The sequence below is a fragment of the Passer domesticus genome, chromosome 10 (genome assembly GCF_036417665.1).
Source record: "Passer domesticus isolate bPasDom1 chromosome 10, bPasDom1.hap1, whole genome shotgun sequence".
NCBI classification, from domain to species: domain Eukaryota; kingdom Metazoa; phylum Chordata; class Aves; order Passeriformes; family Passeridae; genus Passer; species Passer domesticus.
The window spans coordinates 12,618,999-12,643,822 of NC_087483.1; the positions used below are offsets into that span (position 1 = coordinate 12,618,999).

At 40.5% G+C, this 24,824-nt stretch overlaps 2 protein-coding genes across 13 annotated transcripts in view; one reads left to right on the plus strand and one right to left on the minus strand.

The window, feature by feature from the left end:
- COL3A1 (collagen type III alpha 1 chain) overlaps positions 1-13,949 on the plus strand; it is a 48,670-nt gene extending 34,721 nt beyond the window's left edge. The window contains exons 26-51 of the mRNA XM_064433809.1: positions 63-116; positions 621-674; positions 940-993; positions 1,223-1,267; positions 1,356-1,454; positions 1,543-1,650; positions 2,137-2,190; positions 3,144-3,197; positions 3,305-3,358; positions 3,961-4,014; positions 4,232-4,339; positions 4,504-4,557; positions 5,047-5,100; positions 5,712-5,873; positions 5,983-6,090; positions 6,918-7,025; positions 7,371-7,424; positions 7,586-7,693; positions 8,320-8,373; positions 8,484-8,591; positions 9,736-9,789; positions 10,020-10,127; positions 10,759-11,041; positions 11,512-11,699; positions 11,875-12,117; positions 12,771-13,949. Of these exons, the coding sequence (XP_064289879.1) occupies positions 63-116; positions 621-674; positions 940-993; positions 1,223-1,267; positions 1,356-1,454; positions 1,543-1,650; positions 2,137-2,190; positions 3,144-3,197; positions 3,305-3,358; positions 3,961-4,014; positions 4,232-4,339; positions 4,504-4,557; positions 5,047-5,100; positions 5,712-5,873; positions 5,983-6,090; positions 6,918-7,025; positions 7,371-7,424; positions 7,586-7,693; positions 8,320-8,373; positions 8,484-8,591; positions 9,736-9,789; positions 10,020-10,127; positions 10,759-11,041; positions 11,512-11,699; positions 11,875-12,117; positions 12,771-12,917 (2,571 nt within the window). The 3' untranslated portion in view covers positions 12,918-13,949. The remainder of the gene's footprint in view (positions 1-62; positions 117-620; positions 675-939; positions 994-1,222; positions 1,268-1,355; positions 1,455-1,542; positions 1,651-2,136; positions 2,191-3,143; positions 3,198-3,304; positions 3,359-3,960; positions 4,015-4,231; positions 4,340-4,503; positions 4,558-5,046; positions 5,101-5,711; positions 5,874-5,982; positions 6,091-6,917; positions 7,026-7,370; positions 7,425-7,585; positions 7,694-8,319; positions 8,374-8,483; positions 8,592-9,735; positions 9,790-10,019; positions 10,128-10,758; positions 11,042-11,511; positions 11,700-11,874; positions 12,118-12,770) is intronic.
- Positions 12,947-24,824, minus strand: part of COL5A2 (collagen type V alpha 2 chain) — a 172,560-nt gene continuing 160,682 nt past the window's right edge. For 5 of the 12 annotated variants that reach the window (XM_064433797.1, XM_064433807.1, XM_064433808.1 and 2 more), the window contains 5 exons: positions 21,209-24,671; positions 20,859-21,035; positions 18,690-20,223; positions 17,454-17,592; positions 12,947-16,791 (listed from right to left, as the gene is read on the minus strand). In XM_064433797.1, the coding sequence (XP_064289867.1) occupies positions 24,525-24,671 (147 nt within the window). In that variant the 3' untranslated portion in view covers positions 12,947-16,791; positions 17,454-17,592; positions 18,690-20,223; positions 20,859-21,035; positions 21,209-24,524. The remainder of the gene's footprint in view (positions 16,792-17,453; positions 17,593-18,689; positions 20,224-20,858; positions 21,036-21,208; positions 24,672-24,824) is intronic. The other 7 variants (XM_064433801.1, XM_064433798.1, XM_064433804.1 and 4 more) reach the window with 7 other exon arrangements.

A 24,824-nucleotide genomic window follows, 5' to 3' on the forward strand; every position in this document is an offset into this window, starting at 1 on the left:
TTGCTGAGTCTTACAAAAGTGGTATCACTCTCTAACCATAGCCTAATTTTGTCTTTGAATAGGGTCTTGCTGGGAAGAATGGTGATGTTGGCCTTCCAGGTCCTCCAGGCCCTACCGTAAGTGCCCATCCGAGGCAATGATCAGGGGTCTGGCAGCTACAGATAGATACTGGGAATTTAGCAGAAGGAAAACATTTTTAATGATTTAAAGAAATATCACTTTATGAAGACAAATAAAAGAGCTCTTCTTTGCTATTGTTTTAATGAATGAATATTTAAAACTTTGGTGGGAGAAACCTGAGTCAGGTATACCTGGTGTAGATTGAAATGAAAAGACTATTTAGAGCTCTTGGACTTTTCAATCACAAATGTATTGTTGCTCCCTTTAATGTTTATGGCATTTCAGATTCCTATCAAGTTAAAATGTGTCTGCTGAATCTGAGAGTTGGAGTGAAAAGAGCAAATACCACAACACCAACATACACTGGTTTTTGAGCTTGTGCAATGTCATCATCAGGTCACAATGAGGAGGTGTAGATTAGAGGTGATGAGGAGGTGTTTGTATGTTAAAGTGTTCTCAGGCAAGTTCATGGATTTTCTTCCTCCTTTGTTTGATTCTAGGGTGCTTCTGGGGAGAGAGGAGAACCAGGACCAGCAGGGCCACCTGGCCTCCAGGTGCTGTGTGTTTATTGCTCTCTGATTATTTCTAATAGACTAACACAAACACACCAAATTAAAAAAAAAATAGGTATCTGAACATTTGTATTAGAGTGCCAGATATCATAATATTTTGAATATAATAGAATATAACAGATCAACCACTTGACAAAAGTTACAAGGAATGGGTTGACCACACTTCTTTTTGTCAAAAGCAAAAATGTGAAGATAGAAAAAGCATAACTTATCTCTGTACCATGGATAATGCTGTTCCTTCATGTAGGGATTGCCTGGTGGACCAGGACCAGCTGGAGAGAATGGAAAGCCTGGAGAACCAGTAAGTAGTAAATTCCTTTTTTTTTCTTTTTTTTTTTTTTAAAGTAACAAAAAATTAATGAGAAGTTCTTCCTAAATTTAAGTTATATTTCCAAATTCAGACAGCTCTCAGCTCTCCTCAAAGCAGCAAAGTCTGATTTGTGCAATAATAGGGGAGAGAAACAGGATGCCAATCACAATGCAAATGCACTAAGTTCACGGCTAACTTACATTTATTTTCTCATCACCAGGGACCAAAAGGTGATATTGGAGGACCTGGATTCCCAGGCCCTAAGGTAAATAATAAAGCAAATTTTGTAATGACATAAAGGAATTAACAAAATATGAGCCTGAAAACAAAGAATAACACATTTTTTATCACAGGGTGAAAATGGTATCCCAGGAGAACGTGGTGCACAGGGTCCTCCAGGACCTCCTGGAACAAGAGGTGGACCAGGTCCTGCTGGCACAGAAGGTGCCAAGGTACTCACAGAATTTCTTCCTTTTCTGCTGTTCTGCTACCATTTGGGTTAATTTTGTTTTTTATAACTATTTTTTTGTTACTCCTTAGGGTCCTCCTGGCCCACCTGGTCCCCCTGGAGGCACAGGACTGCCAGGCTTACAGGGAATGCCAGGAGAAAGAGGAGCTTCTGGAAGCCCTGGACCAAAAGGGGAGAGGGTAACACACACTCTTCTGATTTTATGTGGATTTGATGCTAGCATCAAATGGGTTTGTCCATGTCTTCACTTTGGCCTGATTTCAGAGGTGCAGACTGATGCAGCACTCTTGATTTGGCGAGGGGATGTGGGTCCTAGATGTAGAAAAGATGGGGATTTTCCCTCAGTTTAATACATGCTAGATACTTTGGTGCACTGGGTCTCTTGGGGGATGAGTACAGTAAAACAATTCTAATTAATCTAATTAATGATGAGAATAGCTGATACCATGGGCAGACAGTTTGGCCTGGACTTCATTTTGGATCAATTCAAAATCAAACTCAAAGAATGTAGTATCTGATGCTGAATACTGGGCAAAAATATCATCCCCAGTTTAATGAAAATCTGACTACTGAGAGACCCTCAGTAGGAGATCCTTCCCCCCACTTAGGCTCATCTCCTCTTTGCTTCCTTTTCGCTCATGGTTTTTATGTCTTAAACTTCCCAGGGAGAACCTGGTGGCAAAGGTGCTGATGGCCTTCCTGGTGCAAGGGGAGAGAGAGTGAGTATCTAAACATCCAAGAGTTTATCCATCAGCTTTACACAGCCAGCTCTTAGAACAGGAACAACATCACAGTGAATAATACTGTCTACCACAGCTACAGTTGTAATCCATTGTGTTTCATTCCAGCAGTGCAAAACTGGGTTTTTAAATTAAATTAGCCCTAATATTGTTTTTTGTGATTACCACTCCTTGGGTAAATGAAATGGAATTTTTTGGAGAAAGATTGTAGTTGACTGGGACAATGTTTTAGTGGGAAAAAAACCACATGAAAGAGAAAATCTATGTGAGTGATGTTATAATGAATCACAAAAAGACATCAATAGTAAATATTCTCATACAGAATATTCCTACAGGTTACTAAATATGATGTATTTATACATCTATATAGCAAACACACATAAAACAGGCACTTGAAATGTATATATCTATCAAATCACTAGCTGCAGGCAGTATATACATGAAAGTAATGAGGGATGACAAATATACAAATGCAGCTTGGTTGAGTTGGAGGAAATATAAAAAAAATTATTTCAGACCCTAAGGTACACATTAAATTTTCAAGAAAGAAATAAGCCAGGGAGCTAGTCAGGAGATGCTGAAGAAATGTGGATCAACTATGTAACTGAAAATTAGGGCAACAGGTCACTTTTATTGTATACCAGTGAAAGAGAGCTATTAATTTCAGGTGGTTTTGGATTAGGTTTGGATGGTAAGGAAAAAAAAGGAATGACTCAGTTGGAGATCTCTCACACTGCAAAATGGTGTGATTTCAGAGCATCACTCCAAAACGTGGTGTGCAAATGCACTTAGGCACTGTACACTTTCTTCATTTAAGTATCTTTGGCAATTTGTTTACACTGAAACATAAATACTATTGATCAAAACAGAAGAGTTAACATCGTCATATTTTGACACAAAATACATCATTTTCTCATTTTCCAATTGTTTAGGGCAACGTAGGCCCCATTGGCCCGCCTGGTCCTGCCGGCCCACCTGGAGATAAGGTAAAGCATCCTCACAGTGGGGTTTGTACTGTGAAGAGTCCCAGGGGTGGCTGTCTCAGGGGAAGAAGACAAACACCCGTGACCATCCTTGTTCCTTGTTCTCCCAGGGAGAGACTGGCCCAGCAGGTGCCCCTGGCCCGACGGGTTCCCGTGGAGGTCCCGTAAGTGACAGAACTTTTCTTCCTGTGCAACTTCACCGTGGCTCCTCTTGCCTGCTGTAGGCATCAGTGCTGCACCAAACCTGGCAGCAATACATGTGGCTTGGGTTGTAAATAAACCAAGCACTTTCAGTTTCTGTTGACTCTTGGGATTTATAAGTGCTAAAGGCTTCAGAAAATCAGGGCTTTTAACATTGCAAAGGGGTCAGAGGGCTGTGGTGACAGGGCAAGGCAGGAGTGTGAGCAACAGTCGTGTCCATCTTGATTTAAAGTTAAGTAAACTTTCAAAAATACTCTTTTTTTTTATTTATTTTTTTAATATTTAACACTGGGATCTCAGTTGAACACCATGGATTGTGCTCAGGGTTCATACAGGTGTAGTTGAGTTAAGTTTACCACATTTTAGACAATTATCAATTAATTCCTGAACAGTTGTTTTTAGTACTTTGGAGCAAAAGTTGTTATGGATCAGATGTTTTGGGTTTTTCCTCCAAGGGCTGGTAAGACAAAGAAACTTCAACAGCCTTAACAGCAGTATTCTCTAACTTTTAAAGTGAAGTTTATCTTTCTAACATCTTCCATTGCTGACATGTGGTTTTCCACAGGGTGAACGAGGAGAACAAGGTCTTCCTGGGCCTGCTGGCTTCCCTGGAGCCCCAGTAAGTGTCTGCACTACTCTTCCTGCACTACTCAGGCACTCATAGGACAACATGGCTTTGTCCTTCTCCTCCTGCACTGGTAGGGCAGTAGAGTTCAACTGCATTCACATTCAATTTAATATTTAAATTCCCTTCAGACAAGTACCTGGATAGCATTTCTTGTCACAGAATCATCTGCTTTTTTGAGTGGTAATATAACACTATAATTGTTTTACAGGGCCAAAATGGAGAACCTGGTGGGAAAGGAGAAAGAGGCCCCCCTGGTGCAAGAGGAGAGGCTGGACCCCCTGGAGCAGCTGGTCCACAGGGCGGCCCTGGTGCCCCAGTAAGTGTTTGCTGTTCCTTCTGTGTTTCCAAGAGGTTTCTTCAGCCCTCCCTCAGCCTCAGTGGGCCCAAGTGCAGGGAGATGAACTGCCCAAAACTTATTGACACTTCCTATAATTTTAATCTTTATCAAATCCTTTGCTTTATCTGCTTCCTTCCATGTAGGGTCCACCTGGTCCCCAAGGAATAAAAGGAGACCGTGGATCTCCTGGTGGGCCTGTGAGTATCCCTCCAACTTAGTCACTGCTAAATGCCTTTATTTATTACAACAAATGTGATGTAAATGAAAAATAAGGACTTCAGTGACTATAGCATTGGCAGTTCAAGAATATTTAAAGTGTTCTAGAAGGAGTAATTAAAGTAGAAGTTTTTAGTGATCTGGATTACATTGATTTTAATATAAGTAAGGTGCCAAAATAGCTTTTGACACAATGACTCAAAGCTCTAAAATGGCTTATCTCAACAGTTATTGAATTTACTTGCCATCTTTGCCAGCTATCTCAAAACCCATTAACTCAAGTTTGTGGAGAATATGTGACCTCCTCTTGAAAAAAAACCAACAAAAAAACCCCTTCTTCTTCAATTTCAGGACATTTAATTCAGGTTTCAAACAAAACATCACTATAATTTAAACTCTGCAGGTGTGTAAAAATCAATTTGTTCCTGCTTTCCAGTCTTCAGGAAATAACAAGTATTGATCTCCTCTAGGGTGCTGCTGGTTTCCCTGGTGCTCGTGGTCTACCCGGTCCCCCTGGTAACAATGTAAGTTGGTTTATCTCCCTTTTTTTTTTAGTCTTACTTTGTGGATACATTTAGACATATGTTAACATATTATGCAAAAACATTCTGAATATGATGGTTGTACTTCAGGAAAAAAATCTGCAAAAAAGAATTTACCCTCCTTATGGTGTGGAATAGAAAGTAGGGTTTTAATTAAGGTACCATTAGAGTCAATGCAATTCTTTCCATTCATTGGCTCAGCTAAGACTGTAATGAAAGACATTTCATTCTGCACATGTCCAAGACACCATATTAAAGGCATATGGCAGGAGTGATTCAAGAAAGCAGAAGGGCCTGCAGCCTATTTCCAGTTTCTGTGGTAGAGCCATGAGTAAGGAATGTGTACCCTGTGTTGGATGCATTACAGGCACTGGGCATCCAAAATGTGCAGGTGTGTGTCCAGACAGCAGGGATCAAAAATACCAGCTCTGAAAGTGATACATGATTCTCTTACCACACCAGATCAGATTTGGGTGCACAGGGCTGGACCCTCAATCTGCCTTCAGGCAATGACTCAGGTCTGGCTGGCTTTCATGAGACCAATGCCAGTGCATGTGTGCAGCTCACACTTTCCTTCTTAAAACTCTTTTCAGGGAAGCCCAGGGCCCCCTGGTAACGCAGGCCCTGCAGGCAAGGATGGGCCTCCTGGACCCCCCGGTAGTTCTGGTGCTCCTGGAGGTCCAGGACCTGCTGGAATCAGAGGTGAGCCCGGCGCACCAGGAGAAAAAGGGCCCCCAGGAGCCCGAGGAGAAAGGGTAAGTGTCTCACTGTTCCACCAGGAGACAGGGATTCTGTCTGTCCAGAACAAGCTGCCAAGAATGTTAAAGGTGCTCCCAGTGACTGCAGTGACCTTTTCTCAAACAGGGGGCACCAGGTGAGCCAGGTCCTCAAGGCATCGTTGGCGGCCGGGGGAACACGGGACTGCCAGGCCTGCGTGGCCCCAGCGGCCCACCCGGCATGGCAGGGGCCAAGGTGAGAGTCCTTCACTGCAGCTACAGCCTCGACCCAACACAGCCCCAACCCACCTGCTGAAATTAGCCTAGAGAGGAAAAAAGTGCTAAAAAAGCTTAGAGACACAAAAAGTAAGGAATGTATTGGGGGTGTTGGGGGGTTTCATGTTTTCTAGTTCAGAGAGTAGAGAAATTACAGTTATTTGTGTTTACATGCATAAGATCAGGCTTTAAAATGTCTGATATCCAGCTGCTGTGGGATGCAAGGTTGTCTTTCAGATTATATTATATATATCCAGAAGTATATTAGCCACTTCACATGCTTTGGGAGGGTCATGAGGAGGAGACTGTAACCTCTCCCAGGTATAAGATCCAAGTCATAGTCTTATCTACCACTAGCTGTTTACCCTTGCTTAATTCTCAATATGTTTCTTGCTTAAATACTGTGACCCAAACAGAAAAGTACCCTCACCTCCCTTCAGAAAAGATGGGGGTGAGGCTTGGTTTGTATTTTATCACTAATATAGTGATAAGCCAGCATTTCTTGGTTAACAGCTTTGACCATTGTTTTTTGGGTAAATAAGAAGAGACATACCTGTCTATTATTTCCTAGCTGTCAGTTAATGAGGAACGTTCAATGGCCTTGCATGAATATTACCAGGAATGAAAAGAAACCAGTTTGAGCAAGTTTTTATCTCTTGTTTTGTGTTTTCACAACCAGGAAAGCCACATTGGCCCATCACTTCATTAGGTCTCCTTCAAATTCTCTGCATAGTTAATAAGATGCAAAATACACTGGTAACTCCTAAGAACATTATCTGCAATGGAATCCTTTCTCTTTTTGTTCAGGGTGAAGATGGTAAACCAGGCACCAACGGTATCCCAGGAGAACGCGGTGCTCCGGGTCCCCAAGGTCCTATTGGACAGAGAGGCTTACCTGGAGAGCCTGGCAGAGATGTGAGTGGATGGGGTTTCCCTGCTACCTTGTGAGTTACAAATGGGAGCTTCTGGGGGCCAGTTTGCTTTAAGGTTCACAAGGCAGGGGCCTGGGCAGATTTTGGTATGGTGTAGCCTCCTGTCCCTGTCATCCCCTTCTCTGCCTGCAGACGTCATCTGTCTCGCTTGGAACTGCACTGCCTTCAAAATAATGCAAGTCTTACACATGTTTTAGGAGCCACTCCACCTCCAGGATCTCTTCCCTCTTGAAAACTCTATCTTTGATGAGCATTATTCAAGCTTACTGGGAAACAAGATGTCTACTGGTCATGAAGTTTGTGAACAAACTGTGCCACTGTTTTGCAGGGTAACCCTGGCTCGGATGGCTTGCCTGGACGTGACGGATCGCCAGGAGGCAAAGTAAGAAATCAGCAGTGTCCTTAGACTGCCCACTAAATGAGACAAGAACTACATGGCAATATATGTAATCTCTATGCTGTGTAATTTGTTCCTTGAACCTCCTGGGCTCCACTGACTACACTCTTTATGTTGAGTTCTATAAAACATGACATTTATTACAGGGTGACCGTGGTGAAAATGGCTCTCCTGGCCCTCCAGGACCCCCTGGCCACCCTGGTCCTGCAGGTAATGCTGGTGCACCTGGAAAGTCTGGTGAAAGAGGATTTCAGGTAAGACCAAAGTAAATGGGTTACTGCTTATTTACACACCCTTCCTACGCAATGTCCATTTCATGCAGGAATAGAGAGGAAGTTTTGAAGAGTTTGTTACTGTCAGAGTTTTTTGCCATTAAGGACCAGTTCCATAGGAATATCCAGGGGCAAGACATCTCAGAGTTTATGTTCTGACAACGTTTAGAAATTAAGCTCAAAATTCATGTACTCTGTAAGATGCCAAAAAGCACATCATCCCACCAGGCCCTGTCCTAATTTCCATCCCATCTGGTGCTCATGCAGCACAAGCAATGTGTTATTTATTTAAACTAAGGGAGTAATTTTGGAAGCCCTCAAGTTATTTCTCAGGAGTGCTGACACCAGCACAGTGAGCACTGAGCACTCACTGAAAGAGGGAAGGAGGGCTGTAGTGCCTGTACAGATCAGTGCCTACAGGCAGCTGAGAAAGGCTGACATTGGCACAAAAATGGCCTGGCCAGGATGATTGCTGATTCCAGTGTGTGTGGAGCTTCCCCTTGTTTCCCAGCACCTGCTGGCTGTGAACATACAGCTTATGTGGAAATAAAGAGGTGGGCTAAGCAGTTCCAAGTGATCCACACCTTCTCTTTCTTACCATGTCACAGGGTCCACCTGGCCCTCCTGGCTCTACTGGTCCTGCTGGTGCTCGTGGTCCTGCTGTAAGTCATATCTAAAGTATTTGTGATGTCATCCATTCACTATTTCCTGTTATATGAGCAATGCTCTTATCTCTTTCTATCTTCCTTTTATTGCAAATCTACCCTTACAGGGTCCTCAAGGTCCTCGTGGTGATAAAGGTGAACCTGGTGAACGGGGCAGCAATGGCATAAAGGGTCACAGAGGGTTTCCTGGTACCCCCGGTCTCCCTGGTCCTCCTGTGAGTATTTTGCATTGGATTGGGAATTACAACTGATATTAATTTCTGTGCTTAGGCTCCAGGTACCTAATTAACCTTAGCTAAATTGATGGGAATCTATGAAAATTTGGTTTTCAGATGTTTCAAAATCCAGATTCCTTGAATCAACCTGACATAAGCATAATTAAAGATCGAGAAGAAGCTGTTAGGAAATAAAGATGGGTTTACTACAACCTTTTCCATAAAATCTTCTTATATATTCATTTATCATATACTCAGGTTGTTCCTGATTTAATTAGGAAAGAAAGAAGTAGGGGTTGGAATGCCTATGTCTGTTAGAAATCTATCCTAGACAGACAAGCTACTCAGAGTCCAAATGCCTCTCTTCTGCTATGTATCTTTTATAGAAAGTAATATTGGGGCAAAATGGGCAGGAAATTGTAAACTACTGAATTTTACATGAACATGCCATTACCATTTGACCATAGCTAAGAGAATTAAAGAGTAAGAACAGACAGGCATGCCATAGATATTTATGATCAGTAAAGGTTTAAGAAGGGATTTATTCTAAAATAATCTACAAATACCCCTCGTGGTACAAGTGAGAATCAAGAAACCAAAGCTCACTCAATTAACACACCAAAGATAGCACCAGTACCAACCTATTCAACAAGACAATAGAACCTGGAGTCTAACATATCACATGAGGGAAAAAAATGATAAATTCTCATTTGATGATAGATAACTTTTAAACAAATGTCTTACTTCTTTGCAGTGCACACACAGAACGAGTTTGTAAACATATTTGAAATCATCAATGTTTGTCAAATTATTTAAGTAACTTTACTGCTAATATTATTAAAACTGCAGCATTTTGGCTATAGCTACGTATTTTTATGAATATTAGAGTTCATCCAAAGCTCATTGGTGTCAGTTGGCTTTCTTGGATTTTGGACAGCACATCTCTATATGAAAACATATTAGAGAACATTCAATACTTTTTTCTGATTAAAGAATGGCCACCATTCTCTCATGTCTGATATAGCCTTTTTATCAGGATGTGTTTTGTGTAATCTTGAAGACATTTTCAGTGTTTTTATTTAAGGCACACACAGATAGTTGCAAGGTATTACCAGGAGGTGTATGACTGTTCCTTTTTTCTTAGGGTCCCCTGGGTCCACAAGGTGCAATTGGAGGTCCAGGAGCTTCAGGTGCAAGGGTAAGAAAAAGTCCTTAATCAGCCTAACTGGAAGGAAAATTCAGACTGTTTAGTTAATATATCCCTAGATAAAGACATAAATTTTAATTGGCCATCTTACCAGACAGCAGCTGAAGAAAGAAAAAACACCTGATAAATCATACAGAAATATTTGAAATACCTCACCAAGTATTTCTGAATTATCTGATAAACCATTTTGACCATATTGTTTGTGTTCTTCATTGTTCTAGGGTCCCCCAGGCCCAGCTGGCCCACCTGGAAAAGATGGCACCAGTGGCTACCCAGGTCCAATTGGTCCTCCCGGCCCCCGCGGTTCCAGAGGCGAAAGCGGCCCTGCCGTAAGTAAATGGTGCAAACTCACACAAGCAAATCTTTGGGAATATTCATGAAATATAGGATGCTCAACTCTAAATAGCTCCCTCAGAAACTCCCTGTTCCAATGGACAAGATTTGTGGCAGGAGGTTTTCGAGCTGCCAAGGCTAAATCCAAAACCATGCAGCTCGTTTGCAGTTTGGTGCACTATTGGTGCACTGGGTGCTGTGTTGGTCTCAGCTGACCACTGACTGTTCTGCATACAACGGGATCTCCTCCTGCCTGCAGAGCACAGGCTCCCTTTGGGTCTGGGAAGCCATGGAATGGGGTTCCTAGGCTGCTCTAGAGAGGCCAGAGATGCAAAAGGTGTCACTATCACAGTCACCTGCTAAAGCCAAGAAATGGTCGTTCTCTGGATTTTAGTGGAAAGGGTTCCTTCTCAAAGCCCAGACATAAAGATGGACAAACTTGACAAAATGAGGGGGAAAAAAATACCATTTTAAGAAAATAAAGGCCTGGAAAATCTATTAAACAGATGTTTATACATCTGTTTAATTAATGAATAAGTAAACTACATATTTGTGTAAGAAGTCTCAATTTTTTAAGACTAGGGCTCACACAGACTTTTAGTTTTAATCTGTTCACTATTTTTTTAGGGTCCACCAGGGCAACCTGGTCTTCCTGGTCCTGCTGGACCTCCTGGCCCATGTTGTGGTGGTGGTGCAGCTGCCCTGGGCGCTGGTGAGAAAGGTCCACTTTCCTATGGGTATGAATATCGAGATGAGCCCAAGGAAAACGATATCAATCTGGGTGACATCATCTCTTCAATGAAATCAATTAACAACCAGATTGAAAACATCATTAGTCCTGATGGGTCCCGGAAGAATCCAGCTCGTAACTGCCGAGACCTGAAATTCTGCCATCCCGAGCTCAAGAGTGGTATGTTTGGATTTTATTTTCACCAGTGGTAGCAGGTCTTGGACATTGTTTTGGTTTTTCTAACTTGAGAATTTAAATGCGGGCATCTCCCATAAAAATTTGAGGGTTTTTTAAACAAATGTCATGAAAAAGATGATAAACGTAAAAACACATTTAAACACTAATTAATTATGCATTTCCACAGAATATATATTTGACTTCAACTCCACTTATTGTATCCTTAGAAGTGAACATATATTTAAACAATTTTAAGGAAAACAAAACCATTACAAGTTCTAAATTTATTCCAAATTTCATTCCCCTTACACAATTCAAATGAACTCAGTATATGATACTTTTCGTATCATCTTCTTTTCTGTGGCACCTCTTCTGTCAAAATTAATATTTTTCCTGATTTGGCTCAGAATTCTGGCATAGAAATAAGGTTCACCAAATATATTAAACCTCTTAACATTTTTCTTTATCTCTAGGAGAGTACTGGGTTGATCCTAACCAAGGCTGCAAGATGGATGCTATTAAAGTATACTGCAATATGGAAACTGGTGAGACCTGCCTCAATGCTAACCCCAGGACTGTGCCAAGGAAAAACTGGTGGACCAGCGCAAACAGTGGAAAGAAACACGTTTGGTTTGGAGAGTCTATGAATGGAGGCTTCCAGGTGAGAAATGAGCACAGTTAACAGCCCAGATTGTGCATGCTAAAACATACACAACACGCTAAAAAATAATTCTGAAATTAGACTGAGACAATTATTACTATGTGAAAAAGTCCTGATATGGACTGACCCTAGACACGATTGAACAAACACTCTTTCCTGTGCTGGTACTCTGCAGTTCAGCTATGGAGATCCTGAGCTCCCAGAGGATGTCTCTGAAGTTCAGCTGGCCTTCCTGCGCATCCTCTCCAGCCGCGCCTCCCAGAACATCACCTACCACTGCAAGAACAGCATTGCCTACATGGACCACGACAGTGGGAATGTTAAAAAAGCTCTGAAACTCATGAGCTCTACAGAAAGTGAGATCAAGGCTGAAGGAAACAGCAAATTCACATATGCTGTTCTGGAAGATGGCTGCACTGTAAGTAAACAAGAATTTACTTGTTTAGTAATGCTGTAGTGAATAAATAATTCCCTCTAGAGGAGTAGACCCATAATAAAGGAAGAGAGAGCTTTGCCTGGCCTGGGTATGGAAAGGACACAGCTGCAGCTAATAGGGGGAACCTAGATTCTGTGCACCAGAAGTGCAATTCCTGTAGCAACTGTAGGAAGTGAGGTACACTTACACTTAAATCTGTGCTTTACAGATACCTCCTTGCTTTAGAGTCACTGTCAGGGAAGTCGCAGTCACCAATTTTCATCCATCCCCTGTCAACTCCAAAACTAGTCATACCAAAGCAAGACTAGCTGGTTGAAGCCATGAGCTGTGGTTATGGGAAGGGGCACACACAGTCATTTTGCAAATCCTGCATTGCTTCCCTGCAGCAGAAGGTACTGGAGGGGAGCAGGAACACCCCTGAGGCCTGACAGCACCTGCAGCCTTTTCAGTAACAAATGGACAACACTAACTCTGTCCACGAGTTCTCCCTCCTGGGGTCATTTCCACAGACATGGCAACCAGTTGAGAGTGTTTGTTATTGCAGAAATAGGAAATCTGAAATCCTGTGGGATGACTGCCATGTAGGCCATCACTCATGTCTCTAACAATTTTTTCTTTTCTCTTCAACTTCACAGAAACACACTGGTGAGTGGGGTAAAACAGTTTTCGAATACAGGACGCGCAAGACCATGAGGCTGCCAGTGGTTGATATTGCACCATTAGATATTGGTGGTCCTGATCAGGAATTTGGCGTGGACATTGGCCCAGTCTGCTTCTTATAAATCAAAGATCCTGCTTTTTCTGAAACCCCAGCAAACAGATTCACACTCCAACTGTGCTCCTTTGTTTCAGCCTTGTCAGCTAGTACAGGTGCCCATCTGTATCCCAGTTATTTATTAACAAAATTTCTGGGGGAAAAAATCAATTTGATATCAAGGGTTATTTTTGTTTTTGCTATTACACAAAATACAGTAAAAATGCTTTTTTTTTTGCTCTATTTTTTTTACCGAATTCCATCTTCAAAACATGTCTCCGTGGTGCTATAATAAGACTTCAACACTTAATAAAACAACACTGTGTTCTATTAGTTGAATGTTAGCCAATTTACAAAGCACTGATTGCTCCCAGTACCAAAGTTTACCCTTCTTTCAAGATGCAGTCCATAAAGCTAGAACGACCTCCCTGTTTCAACTACCTCAACATGGACAGAAACTGGGATGTGTCTAATGAGTCAAACCAAAAATCAATCAATTCAATCAATATGCATTGGACGCAGTGGTCAATTCCGGGGATTCATTTGGTACAAAATTGTTTATTTCTGTACTGATTAGGTGTGAAAGGTACAGTTTATCTTAAGAGTTTAATACCTTAATGGCAGTAGTCACCATAATTTTATTGTTGGATTGTATTCTGTTGTCAAAGGTGCTTCTCTACTTTCCTGTCATTGCTGGTCAAGACCACTAAAATTAGGGAAGTGTAAAAGACTAATATGATGGTGCTAATCTATTTTTCACTCCTAACTCTGCAAGTCGGGGTTATTGACTTGCTCAAAAAACCAAAGAGTTAAAGGATTTAAAGCAATTGTAAATGTCTCCTGTCAAAGATCGTCATCGGCATGTCATAGTTGAGAATTTTCTCCCTTCACTCTGTAAAAGTCAATAAAGATGCAAAATTGTGAATTTCTTCTGTCACGTTAACACATTTATAGTGTTGAAGGTTAACCATCTTTGTAAGCTTTTATATGGTTGTTGGTCTATTCCTTACAGAGACACATAATAAAATATCTTAATAAAATTTCCTGTTGTTTCATAAAACTGACTCCTTTTTTAATTTTATCTTTTGTGCCTTTGTTCAAACAAATGAACAAGGCAGGACACAACTCTGGTACCACTATGATTTTTCAAAGATCAGTTCCCGTGTTTGAAGGAAGCCCTGGTAAACCTAAGGGATGCAGTTTATGGTGTACTAGTATGGAATCTTCTCTTTCTTGGTTTTCCTACTCCTCTGCATCCAGTGGCCCACATTTGCAAGCACAGGGAGTTTCAGGTGTGACAGCATCACCCAAAGTAGGGCCCTTGCACCAAAGCAGGTCAGGTTGGAGGAAATAGAAGATCTTTGCCTTCCCTAATCCAAGAAACTGTCTCAGTGCGAATAACCAGGCAGTCACAGGCTACCAGCCTTTCAGGGGGCAGCTTAAATAAAGGGTATAAGGCTCCCATAGGGCAGGCCAGAAACACCAGCAGTTTGACAAAGCTTTTTATGGAGCTATACAACTCAGTCATCCCCAGAGCTTAGCAAAAATTTAAGGAGCAACAGTGACCACAGTAACATTTAAGGAGCAACAATAATTTGGCAGTGCCTAAGCTTGAGGCCAGAAGAAGGAACTAAGCACCAAGGAGCCTGGGCCAGGAACGCTCTCCCACAGTCAAATGCTCAAAGATGTCACTCAGCCTTTCCCAAGGAGCAAAGTCCAGAGCCTGTCCCTACATCTTTATTGCACCATTGGACCATTAAAGATACTCTACAATAAGATCAGATACAAAAATTAGGGATTAAAAAAATCAAATTCTTAAAAGTACTCATTGACAATATTGGATTATGCATCCTCAGAGAATACTTTCTGATTAGCCCAAGCCAAGCAGGAGACATGAAAAAAGAAATTATTTTTTTAAGAAATCCCACCAATTTGGGACTGAGCCAAGACACTGCCCTGCTTTGGCACTGCAAATTTGGACATGCTGACACAGAAGGAAAACAGTGAGGCTCTGGGGAGACCCAAACAGCACAAATGCAGCATCACCACAGGCATGACTGTACTTAATGCAACAAGTTAATAACAACAGGGCCAACAATTCATAAAAAGTACTGGCTCTTGCAGGAAACCTCCTCATTGATGATGAAAATAAACTACTATTTACAGAAAATGCAAGTTCCATGTACAAAATAATACTAATCTGACATCAATTACATAGTAGGAAGCCTTTGATTGGAGTTTTATAAAAGCAGCTGGTAAGAATGCTGGCTGGTGGAAAAATGCATTGGAGACACCTGTTCTTAATTCCCACAGCAGAAGAAAACAGCCTTTGCAATGCCCAGTGCTACTGGGGCTGGTGGGTGGCTGGGAACAATGACACAACCTTAAAACTCAAGGTTTGGGGGCTGCTGTCTAAAGCACACACACTCATCAAGCCTTCCATTAATAATGTCTACTAATGAAAGTTGATTTCCTGGAACATTTGTAGAAAACACAAAGAAATAACCAAGACCACCACAAAGCATTTAGTTGATATAAAAGCCTTCATTTTTTTCAGAGCCACTAATTGGGCTACTACGACTGTCGCATATCTGTACTTTTATATCACCACATTACTATTTGGGCAAAACAAGAAAAAATCAACAGTAACAACCACAAATATACAAAACTGAAAGTCTAACCAACCAAACAAACAAACAAAAAAAAACCTGCCAAAAAAAAAGCCAAGAAATACCCCAGCAAAAAAATCCAACCTATCAAACCCCACCCCTCAAAACATGCAAACAAATTAAACCCTGTCAAAAAAAGTTGCCTGAATCATACCAAGAAAGTATCACAGGTTTAGGTTTCAATATTGCCTTGAAACTTCACCTTTCCTACTACTTACAGCTCATCACCTGAAGGTGCAGCTCATTTGCAGGACACCAGAGCTTTTTCTTCTGTTGGAGTCCTTGGCATGGGGACTATTTCAACATCTCCTTTCTGAACTTTTTAAATTGAGATGATGTTTAAAACACTCCAAAACACGGCAGAAATGCAGCAAACCCTGCTCCAGCAGAAGGGCTTTGCTAGCTAATTAGACCCTACTTGTAAACAAATTATACACACCTGTGATTCATTCCTCACCCAGTGTCCTCTTCACAGGCTTGTGCAAAAAGCAGATTTCTTTTGCTGTTCCTAAAGATATTGTCCAATTCCTCACAGGACTGGCAACAGCTTCACAAGAAAGCTGGTCTGTTGTTTGAGGTGTTCCCTTTGTGCACACAAGTTCTCCCTTGGGGCAGGGTTTAACACAGGTGGTTCTCAGCAGTAATTCATCACAGTCTCCATGTTTCTTTCATATTTATTTCATACATTAAGAAGCATTACCTCTGATTTTAACACGGGCTGAATATCTGAATAGTCTGACAGCAGGTAAAACAGGCAGGCTAAAAACAGTCTGAATGTTCTGGTACTCAGATAGCAATTCTGCCCAAATAGGTTCCTTGTGGACATTCTGAACTCTGCAGCACCTGATTGAAATCACACCCTTCAACAAAACCTTTAAACTCCCAGCAAGCAAACTGTGGTGCACTGGACACAATAATCCAATTTTTTTTTTTCCTAGCATAAGCACACCATTTGGACAACATCTATGGATTCCCAGTTTCTCTGGCATTTTCTATTTCAGCCATTGAATTGCTGATTGTTACCCTTTTCATGATTTTTAAACTATAATACCAACATTGTCTGTGATATTTACATTCTTGCAGGAAATCTTTTTCCCTTCATTAGCATTTCTACATTTTCATTTAGTTTAACTTCTCCTTTTGCAACTGTTTTACTCTCTGTCTTCATGGAACCTTCTCTCAGCTAGACCAACTGTGCTGTGAATGTTAAGCCTCCAGTGTAGCCTCAAGTTCCTGAAAAATTAATTAAAATATCCATAGATTAATCTAATAGCTACTATGCTGAGTCTCAGGCAGCTAAAGGGGAGCAAAGAAACCTAGGGGCCCTCACCCTACAGTAAGAGAAAAAAATCATAGTTTTTTGCTCTTAATCCATCTTTAGACTTTTTACTTGCTTCCACAGAGGGACAAACCCGTAAAAACGTAAATTTTTCTTCACAGTTAGTCTAAAACTAAGGTGCATAAATCCAAAACTGTGGGTTGAACAAAACCTCTTACCCACAGAGGGCTGAACCCATGAATTCCCTGTTTGCCTTCCTTACATTTTAAGCCTCCAGAACTGCTCAGTATAAACTGATCTAGATGAAAACACCAACACCTGCTTTCAAGCTGTCTTGGAGAAAAGAAGAAAATGTTGTAGTACACAAAGTTGAAAGAGGCATGAAGCAGACTGAGAGGCAGGAAAAAACACACTAATAAGACTGATACAAGAAATCTCTAATTTTGATCTACAGCTTCTCCTTCAGTTACACCAGCTGATCTCATTTACTTCACAGCACCATATTGTGCTTCTCTCTGAGAGAACAAAGAAACAAGAGGAAAAAGCCTTTCCTCAAGGAGTTTTTCAGGACATACCAATGACTTTAAAATATCACTAATTTAGCCTTTAATATTACCTTGGAATTTTGCCTTTCCAGTTAACTGCAAGTTGTCATCCCAGGGTGGAGCTCTTTTGTAGGACAGCAGAGCCTTTCTTCCAGTGAACATGGATATCCTATTGTCTGTGGCACAGAGACTACTGCACCATCCCATTTCCTTGTTTTTTAGAAAAATTATGTGTAAAAAACCCTAGAACATGACAACAATCCAGCCAGCCCTGGTCTAAGTGAAAAACCTTGCTACCTGATTAGGCCCTAATTGAAACAAATTGTAAACACCTGCAACTCAGTGGGTTCCACCCTCAGCTTCCCCTGGGAGGCAGGCAGGGCTTCTCCATGGCCTCCATGGCTGGCAGCTGCTTTAAACCCCCCCAAGTCCCTCTCCCACCAGTAATTTGTCATCTAGAGCTCAGACAGGGATAAAGCAGCTTTTAGAGTGGGCTCATGATGGTTTATGGGTTGAGCACCTGCTAGGAATTTCTTCTGGAAGCTGGCAAAGTGTCAATAACTTCCCCTCCTACAGCAAAAGGAATCAACTTTTAAATAAGAATCGGGTGCAATTTGCAACCCTTCTTTTGTTGTGGTTTCAGCTAAATAGTATTAAGCCTCCATTTGCAGGCAGTAATCTGGAGGAAGAGCTGTCTACAAGAATTTTGAATTAGTAAAGGAAGTTCTTCCCAACACTTTGCCATGCTGTGGCTGTCCTGATAGCTTCACCAGGAAAATCTAAGGTTCAGTATTCCTTGTCAGGTGCATGTTATTCACACAGACTGGAAAAGGTGTCTTTTTTTTGAAAAAAAAAACTGTCCTTTTGAAGGACTGGTTATTATTTATGGCAATAAGACAGCATTATTGTAGTCATTAAATTAGAAAATGTTTCTTAATACAGATTTCATACCCATTTCAACCAAGACCAAAACCTGATGGCTCAATGAAATATCCAATCCTTTGCACCAGAAAAGAAGCTGGGTTTGGCAAACTCAATATTTAAACCAAGTGTCTCTCTTCTGGAAATGTTATGAGATACATAATGCAAAAATCTTAAGCTACAGTAGCATATGAATTTTTTTATAATGATCTAACATTTTAATTCAACATGTGCTTGTAATAATATGTCCTCAACTATATCTTGTTATGACCTTAAAAAAAAAAATCTGTAGATACTTCTGTTTAAAGTACTAGAAGAGAAAGATTTTTTGCAGGTTTTAGGATTTGGGAGATGAAGAGACACTTTCTATATAGGTTTTTGCCTACCTGTTTATTGGGAGGAAGCAAAAACTAGCTCCCACTACACTGAGGGATTGCCGTTCCAGGATGGATGAAGTCCACCTGAAAAAAATCCTGGTGGGTCTCATCTTCAGAACTGCTCTTCATCCTGCAGTAGCTTCACCCTAGAGCATTGTCTAGAAAGACTGACTGCAACCCACACTGCTGCCTCCCCATCACAGCAGCCCCTCTGGCTTGAGCTGACTCCTTCTGAGAAAGCCACTGACCATCTTTTTTTTTCTTTTTTTTTCATTTACTTTTAATCCTGCAGTTTTATTTGGCAAATCTATACTTATCCAAACTTTCTCTCCTTTCAGTACGCCCCTTAGACATGGGCATCTCTGGATTAAAATTTAAGTTTTGCTGTTGAGTCCACATCCACTGAGAAGGCAGTCATTGAAAGGTCACTCCTGGAGACACTGGAGATGTGCTTTCTGTGGGTTTTTGTGAATATCCCTGTTGTAACTTGCATTTCAGCTTCACTGCATTTGTTATAACATCAATTCAACAAATAAAGTTGTTCACTGTATTTGTTATAACATCTCCAAGGTACCTGGAAAAGTCTGTTCACTCCTCTTCTCAGTTTGGGTGCATCTGTAAAGCAGGAATCAAAATTCCTAGCAGGAAATGGCTGACTTTATATATGTCAGCTACAACAAAGTTAAATTTTCATCCCAGTACTGCCTTGGGATTTGGGATGACAATGCCTCTGCAAAGTGAGCAGTGCTTATATTGAGGCCTTGTCAGCTTCTTACACTGCCCTGCCAGCAAGGAGGCTGGGGGAGCACAGGGAGCTGGGAGGTGACAGCCAGGACAGCTATCTCAGCTGATCCAAGGGACATTCCAGACCATGTGGAGTCATCCTCACACATAAATCTGTGGTGGAAGCTGGCCAGGGGCCACTGCTCAGGAACTGGTGGGCTATAGGTCACTGGGGGGTGAGCAACTGCATTCTATGCAATTGCTTTGTATATTTGAATTCTTTTGTTATTATCATTGTTTTCTTTTCCTTTTCTGTCATCCAATTAATCTTGTATTTTCTAAACTTTTTACCTCCCCAATTCTCCTCCCTGGCCCACTGAGGGGGTGAGGAATAGGCAAGTGCCTGTCTGGTGTTAGGTTAAACCCCAGCAATATGGCAGAAGGAAATGCTCAGACTTTCTCTGATTTTTGTGTGGAATCACACAGCTTGTTCCTCAGAGGACAGAGGCTCCTGAATTACAGTGATGGCTCCTGCAGTCATCACCATCTTCTGTCATTGTCATGCTCCTTTGTGGCAGGAAAGATCATACCATACCAAACATGCAGAAACATTTCACCAAATTTCCTGAATTGTAGTTTTGTTCTTTTGTTATACGTGGTTGGGTTTGCATCAGATCCTTTTCACTCAGTTGACTAAGGCAAAAAATCAGTTCTGTGATGCTTTGGCAAATGTGAATTTGCTTGGTTGTTTTTTTCTTTTTCTCTGCACAAACATTCCTGAATAAGGCTGCAGCCTTTTCTGGAGGATGGACAGTAGTACCTCAATGAAGGAACAAATTACTAATTTTACAATATAAACATTTGATAGTGCTGCACTCTCTGATACTGAGAACATAACAAAACTTAAGCCAGAGAAATGAAAAAATGGAAAATATAGAAAAATGGCTTCTAACTCTACCAGCAAGGAAATGGGAATGTGCCCAAAATAAACATGGGGGAGGGAGTTAAAAATGGACTCTTTAGCATCCTGCTCAAACTAGTGTTGCCTGATACCTTTGTACTTTTCCAGACCTTCTCCCAGCAAAGGATAAAACATGTAATGCCAAGAGCACAGTAAACAGATCAGCAATCAAATTCTCTGGTGTTGTGCAATACCATAAAACTTCTCAGTTTTAATATTTGCACCACTCTGCTCAGGCTCTCCTGAGCTCTGCACAGGCTCTCATATTGTGCCCTTTCTCTTCTGGCTTTTAGAAAAAGCAAAAACTGCTTTTTTTCTCTTTGACTGATCCTGAAGATACAGTAATTGCCTCACAGGAATGAGCAGCAAATTCACAATAAAATTTGCCTATGGGTCTACAGCTTCTAAGGCATTTCTATTTCAGCTATTGAACTCCTGATTTAGTTTTACCTTTTGTCATGATTTTTGAACCTATCTAATGCTCTAATTTTTACCTTGTTATCTCCGTGGTATTTGCGTATTTGCAGAAAATCTATTTTCCATCATTAGCATTTATACATTTCCATTTAGTTTTGCTTCTCCTTTTGCAATTGTTTGACTCTTTCTGGAATCCTCTCTCAGTGGAAAAAACTGCCCAGTGAGTATTAAACTTTCAGTATAGCATGCATTTCCTGAAAAAGTAATTAAAATATCCATCAGTTATCTGAGTGTTTACCAGCTCAATTACTATGCTCAGTCTCAGGTAGTTATAGGAGATAAAAGAAAGCCACAGGGGCTTTTATTCTATAGCAATAAGAATAATAGTGCTTTTTGCTCTTAAACTGTCTTCAGACTCTTCACTTGCCTTTGCAAAGAAAAATCTTCAATTTTCTTGCTCTTTTGTGGGATTTGGATGTGCTGTTTCTAGCTGTAATGCCATAACATTTTCTTTCTTAGATTTCTGTGTTGCTTGGTACCTTCTTCTACTGCATGTGGTACTGCTGGTGCTCTTCAGAACATTTTTAGTGCTGAAAACTTCGAGCTGGTTATCTATCACAACCACACGGAAGCTAGCAGAAGGCAGGGAAGCAGTTTGGGAATTTAATTTCTAGATGAGCTTTTAATGAATGGTTGCCAAACAAATATTGCACTACTGCTTTTAGGAAACCAAGAGCTTTCTGTCAATGCTGGCAGTCCTGGGATTTGTTTCTCCCTGAGGACAGGTTAGTTAAGAAAAACAGAACCAACTCTTGTAACTCAAATTTAATTTAAATGCAGTGTCTGATACTGTATTATTGTAATCACTCTATATTATTTTAATCACTCTGAAGTGCCTTTTTCCTACCATTTTTGAAGCTATTTGTCACTAAGGCAGAACTTCACTAAATGTTATAGCTGACATTTACTTAATGCTACTTCATAAACTACAAATTATTAGCTCATTCATTCTAGGTTGATAAAATTAAAGATGTATTTGCATGAGGCTGTGCCATGTTTCCTGGATAAGAAAATGCCCACCCCCCACACACTTTTTTGTTTTTTCCTTCCTAATATGATTCTACAATACTCTGAGGAATGCAGAAACAGGGAAAGAGGTGCAGTATCTATGTATGCTCTAAACAGAGTCAAGAGAAAAGCATGTCCAACCACCTGCATTACAGACTCCTCTGTTAACTACCTGAGAGCTTGCACTTCAGAGCAGACTTTCCTTTAGTGCTTCTCCAGCCCTGGTTTTTACAGAATATTACCTCAGATGGCTCTCTAGTTACAGCTCTTTTTCAGTGTTCAAAGCACCTGGCTGAGGAAATACTGCACACTTCATATGGAGATAGAGATAAAAAGAGACACTTGAAAAGAAAAAAAGAAAAGGTATTTTTCATAATCAAATAATCTTCTCCTTCAACAACCTTACAAACTACTTATACCAAGCATGGATTGTAATACTTGATGAAAGTTAGAGATTAAAACTAGTTACAAACATAAACCTGTCTTCCAAATGTTATTCATTTTTGTGCATCTGGATAAATGTGCTGTAGAGATATGACCACAGCCACCTTTGCTTGAACATATTGCAGCAAGCCTTTACACTGCAGCTTGAAATTAACATTATCTAAAAGTTCTCTACCAGAATGGTAAGTTAACCCCTGAGTCACATATTTATAGAAATTATTTCATGCCAGTAAGAAAGAAATCATGAAGTTCCTGCATGGGCAGTAAAAGCAAACAGATAACATCAGCATGAACCTGTCAGCTTCCCAGCCCTCACCTCATTTGGGCAATCTAGAAACCTGCAAAGACCCTGCCCCTTTAGGGCAGGGAAAGGGAAGTTCTTGCCTGCTTCACTATAAATGCAACTTTATGTCTTGTCCAGAAGCTGTCACCTATCAGTGTGAACTCCCACTGCCACCAGGAATTGGCCAAATCACATTTCACTCTTGAATAAAAATTCTCCCTGGAGTCTCAAACAATATTATTTATGTAGATTTTCTAGGCCTGCTGATTTCCTTCATAAAACTGACACAGAAGATACTTTACAAATACTCCTGTCTTCAAAATATTTCATAATGCCTTACAAATGATTTATGCAAACAGCAACCAAACAACAATTAAGTACTTCTATTTTTAATTTCCTGGGAATGAACTGATATGGAATGAACACACTGGAAGGAGTTTTACAAAAAGGAAACCACTTACATAGCGAGAAGCATGTATTTAATTAAATGCTTTGCAAAGATACATGAATAAAGCTATGTGCATGACTTTCTTTAGGGAGAGCCCCAGCTGTTTATTTTTTTTTTTAAGGAACAAACAAAAAAAAACGTGGAGAGCACAGATGCAGTAAAGAAACAAAAAACCTAAGTAAGTTTGTACCCACATACTTTACAAAATAAAGCATGTTGGAGGTACAAAACATTCTATATACTGAATGACCAACAAATAAATGCACTGTAACATTGTTCTCTCAAACACTGTAAGCCTAACAGCTAAGCTCTGAACATGACATTGACAGTAGGCATCTTTATTTCATCAGCCTTCTAGAGAGTCATTTAGCACCATCACTTTGTTGCTTTTTTTTTTTTTGCCCTGCCTATCTCCTATCTTGAAATAACAACAGAAGCATAGCACCTTTTAATACCTAAAAGAAAACCAGGAATATTAATTGCATCCCAACTTCCAGAGATGAGGTAGCTCATGCTAAGAAATGATGGAATTTTCCTGCCTTGACAACTCAAGGCCAGCAAGTCAAATTACTGGTGATGTATTTCTGGATGTCAGCTAAAACCAAGGAATTTCTCAACTTTCTTTATTAGCAATTTGGTCTGGTATACATGTGAATGGTCTGCAACACACAGAAATTGGCACCATATATAAGACATCAGTATAATTTGATACGTAATGGCTTCTTAGATGGGCTAATATTGGAAAATCAACAAGTATTGGGTTTAAGACATATTTTGAAGATTAAGGATAATTTAATGGAATTACACAGATACATTGTGAGAAGTGAAATCTAGCCTTAAAAGTTAAGATATGGGACACTCCTACTGAAAACTCATATTTACCCCAGTAATGTTTTTACTTCATAAATTAACCATGGCTATGGATCACTCTTCTGAGCAGACTTACATAGAAAAGTGCAAGAAAAAAAAATGCCAAATTAAGATGGTCTTGTCTGAAGAGATTTTCTTCTATAAAAGACAGATTTCTGTGAATGGCAACCAAAGGAACACAAACTGGGGTAGAGGGAGCAGGTATGATGGAAATACAGCCAACAGTTCACAAAAGTGCTCTACTTTTCTGTTATTCAGTAACATCAAAGCAAAAGAAATAATCATTAGAGCTTTTACATAGTTCCACATTAAATCTATCTATTTTGAATACCTGGAAATGTCAAAATAATTTGAAACAAAACTGAGGAAAAGGATTCATATTACTTTTAGAAGGTTTTCATCAACCTTCTTAAAATTGTACTAAACAGTTGGTTTCAATCATTGAAAACAGAAGGTTTGTAAGTAAAATAAATATTCAAAAGGAGGCCGGGCATTTAGAAAGAGCTGTATATACAATGCTGATCCAATATCAGCCATTACTTCAAGAGTCTCAGGATTAACTTCAATCAGTCTAAGTTCATGTTTAATTGCTGCTGTTGCTGGGTAGTGTGTTATACTCCCCCCTTGCTCTTACACAAAGCAAACTGGCCCAATTTCAATTCCAAACTCCTGGTCGGTACTGCCAATGTCCACCGGAGCAATGTCGATGATCGGTAAGCGCGCCACGTTCTGCGTTCTGTACTCAAAAACAGTCTTGCCCACGTTCCCATTACGTTTCTAGGGGGAAAAGAAGGGGGGGAAAATTAAAAATTAGGCCAGGGCTCATGTCAAAACCAGCCTGAAGTGCAGCTGGTGAGTCAGTTGTCTGATTGTTCAGGAGGGTGTCACTGCACCCTGAGCAACACTGTCTGCACTGCACCTGGGTATTTT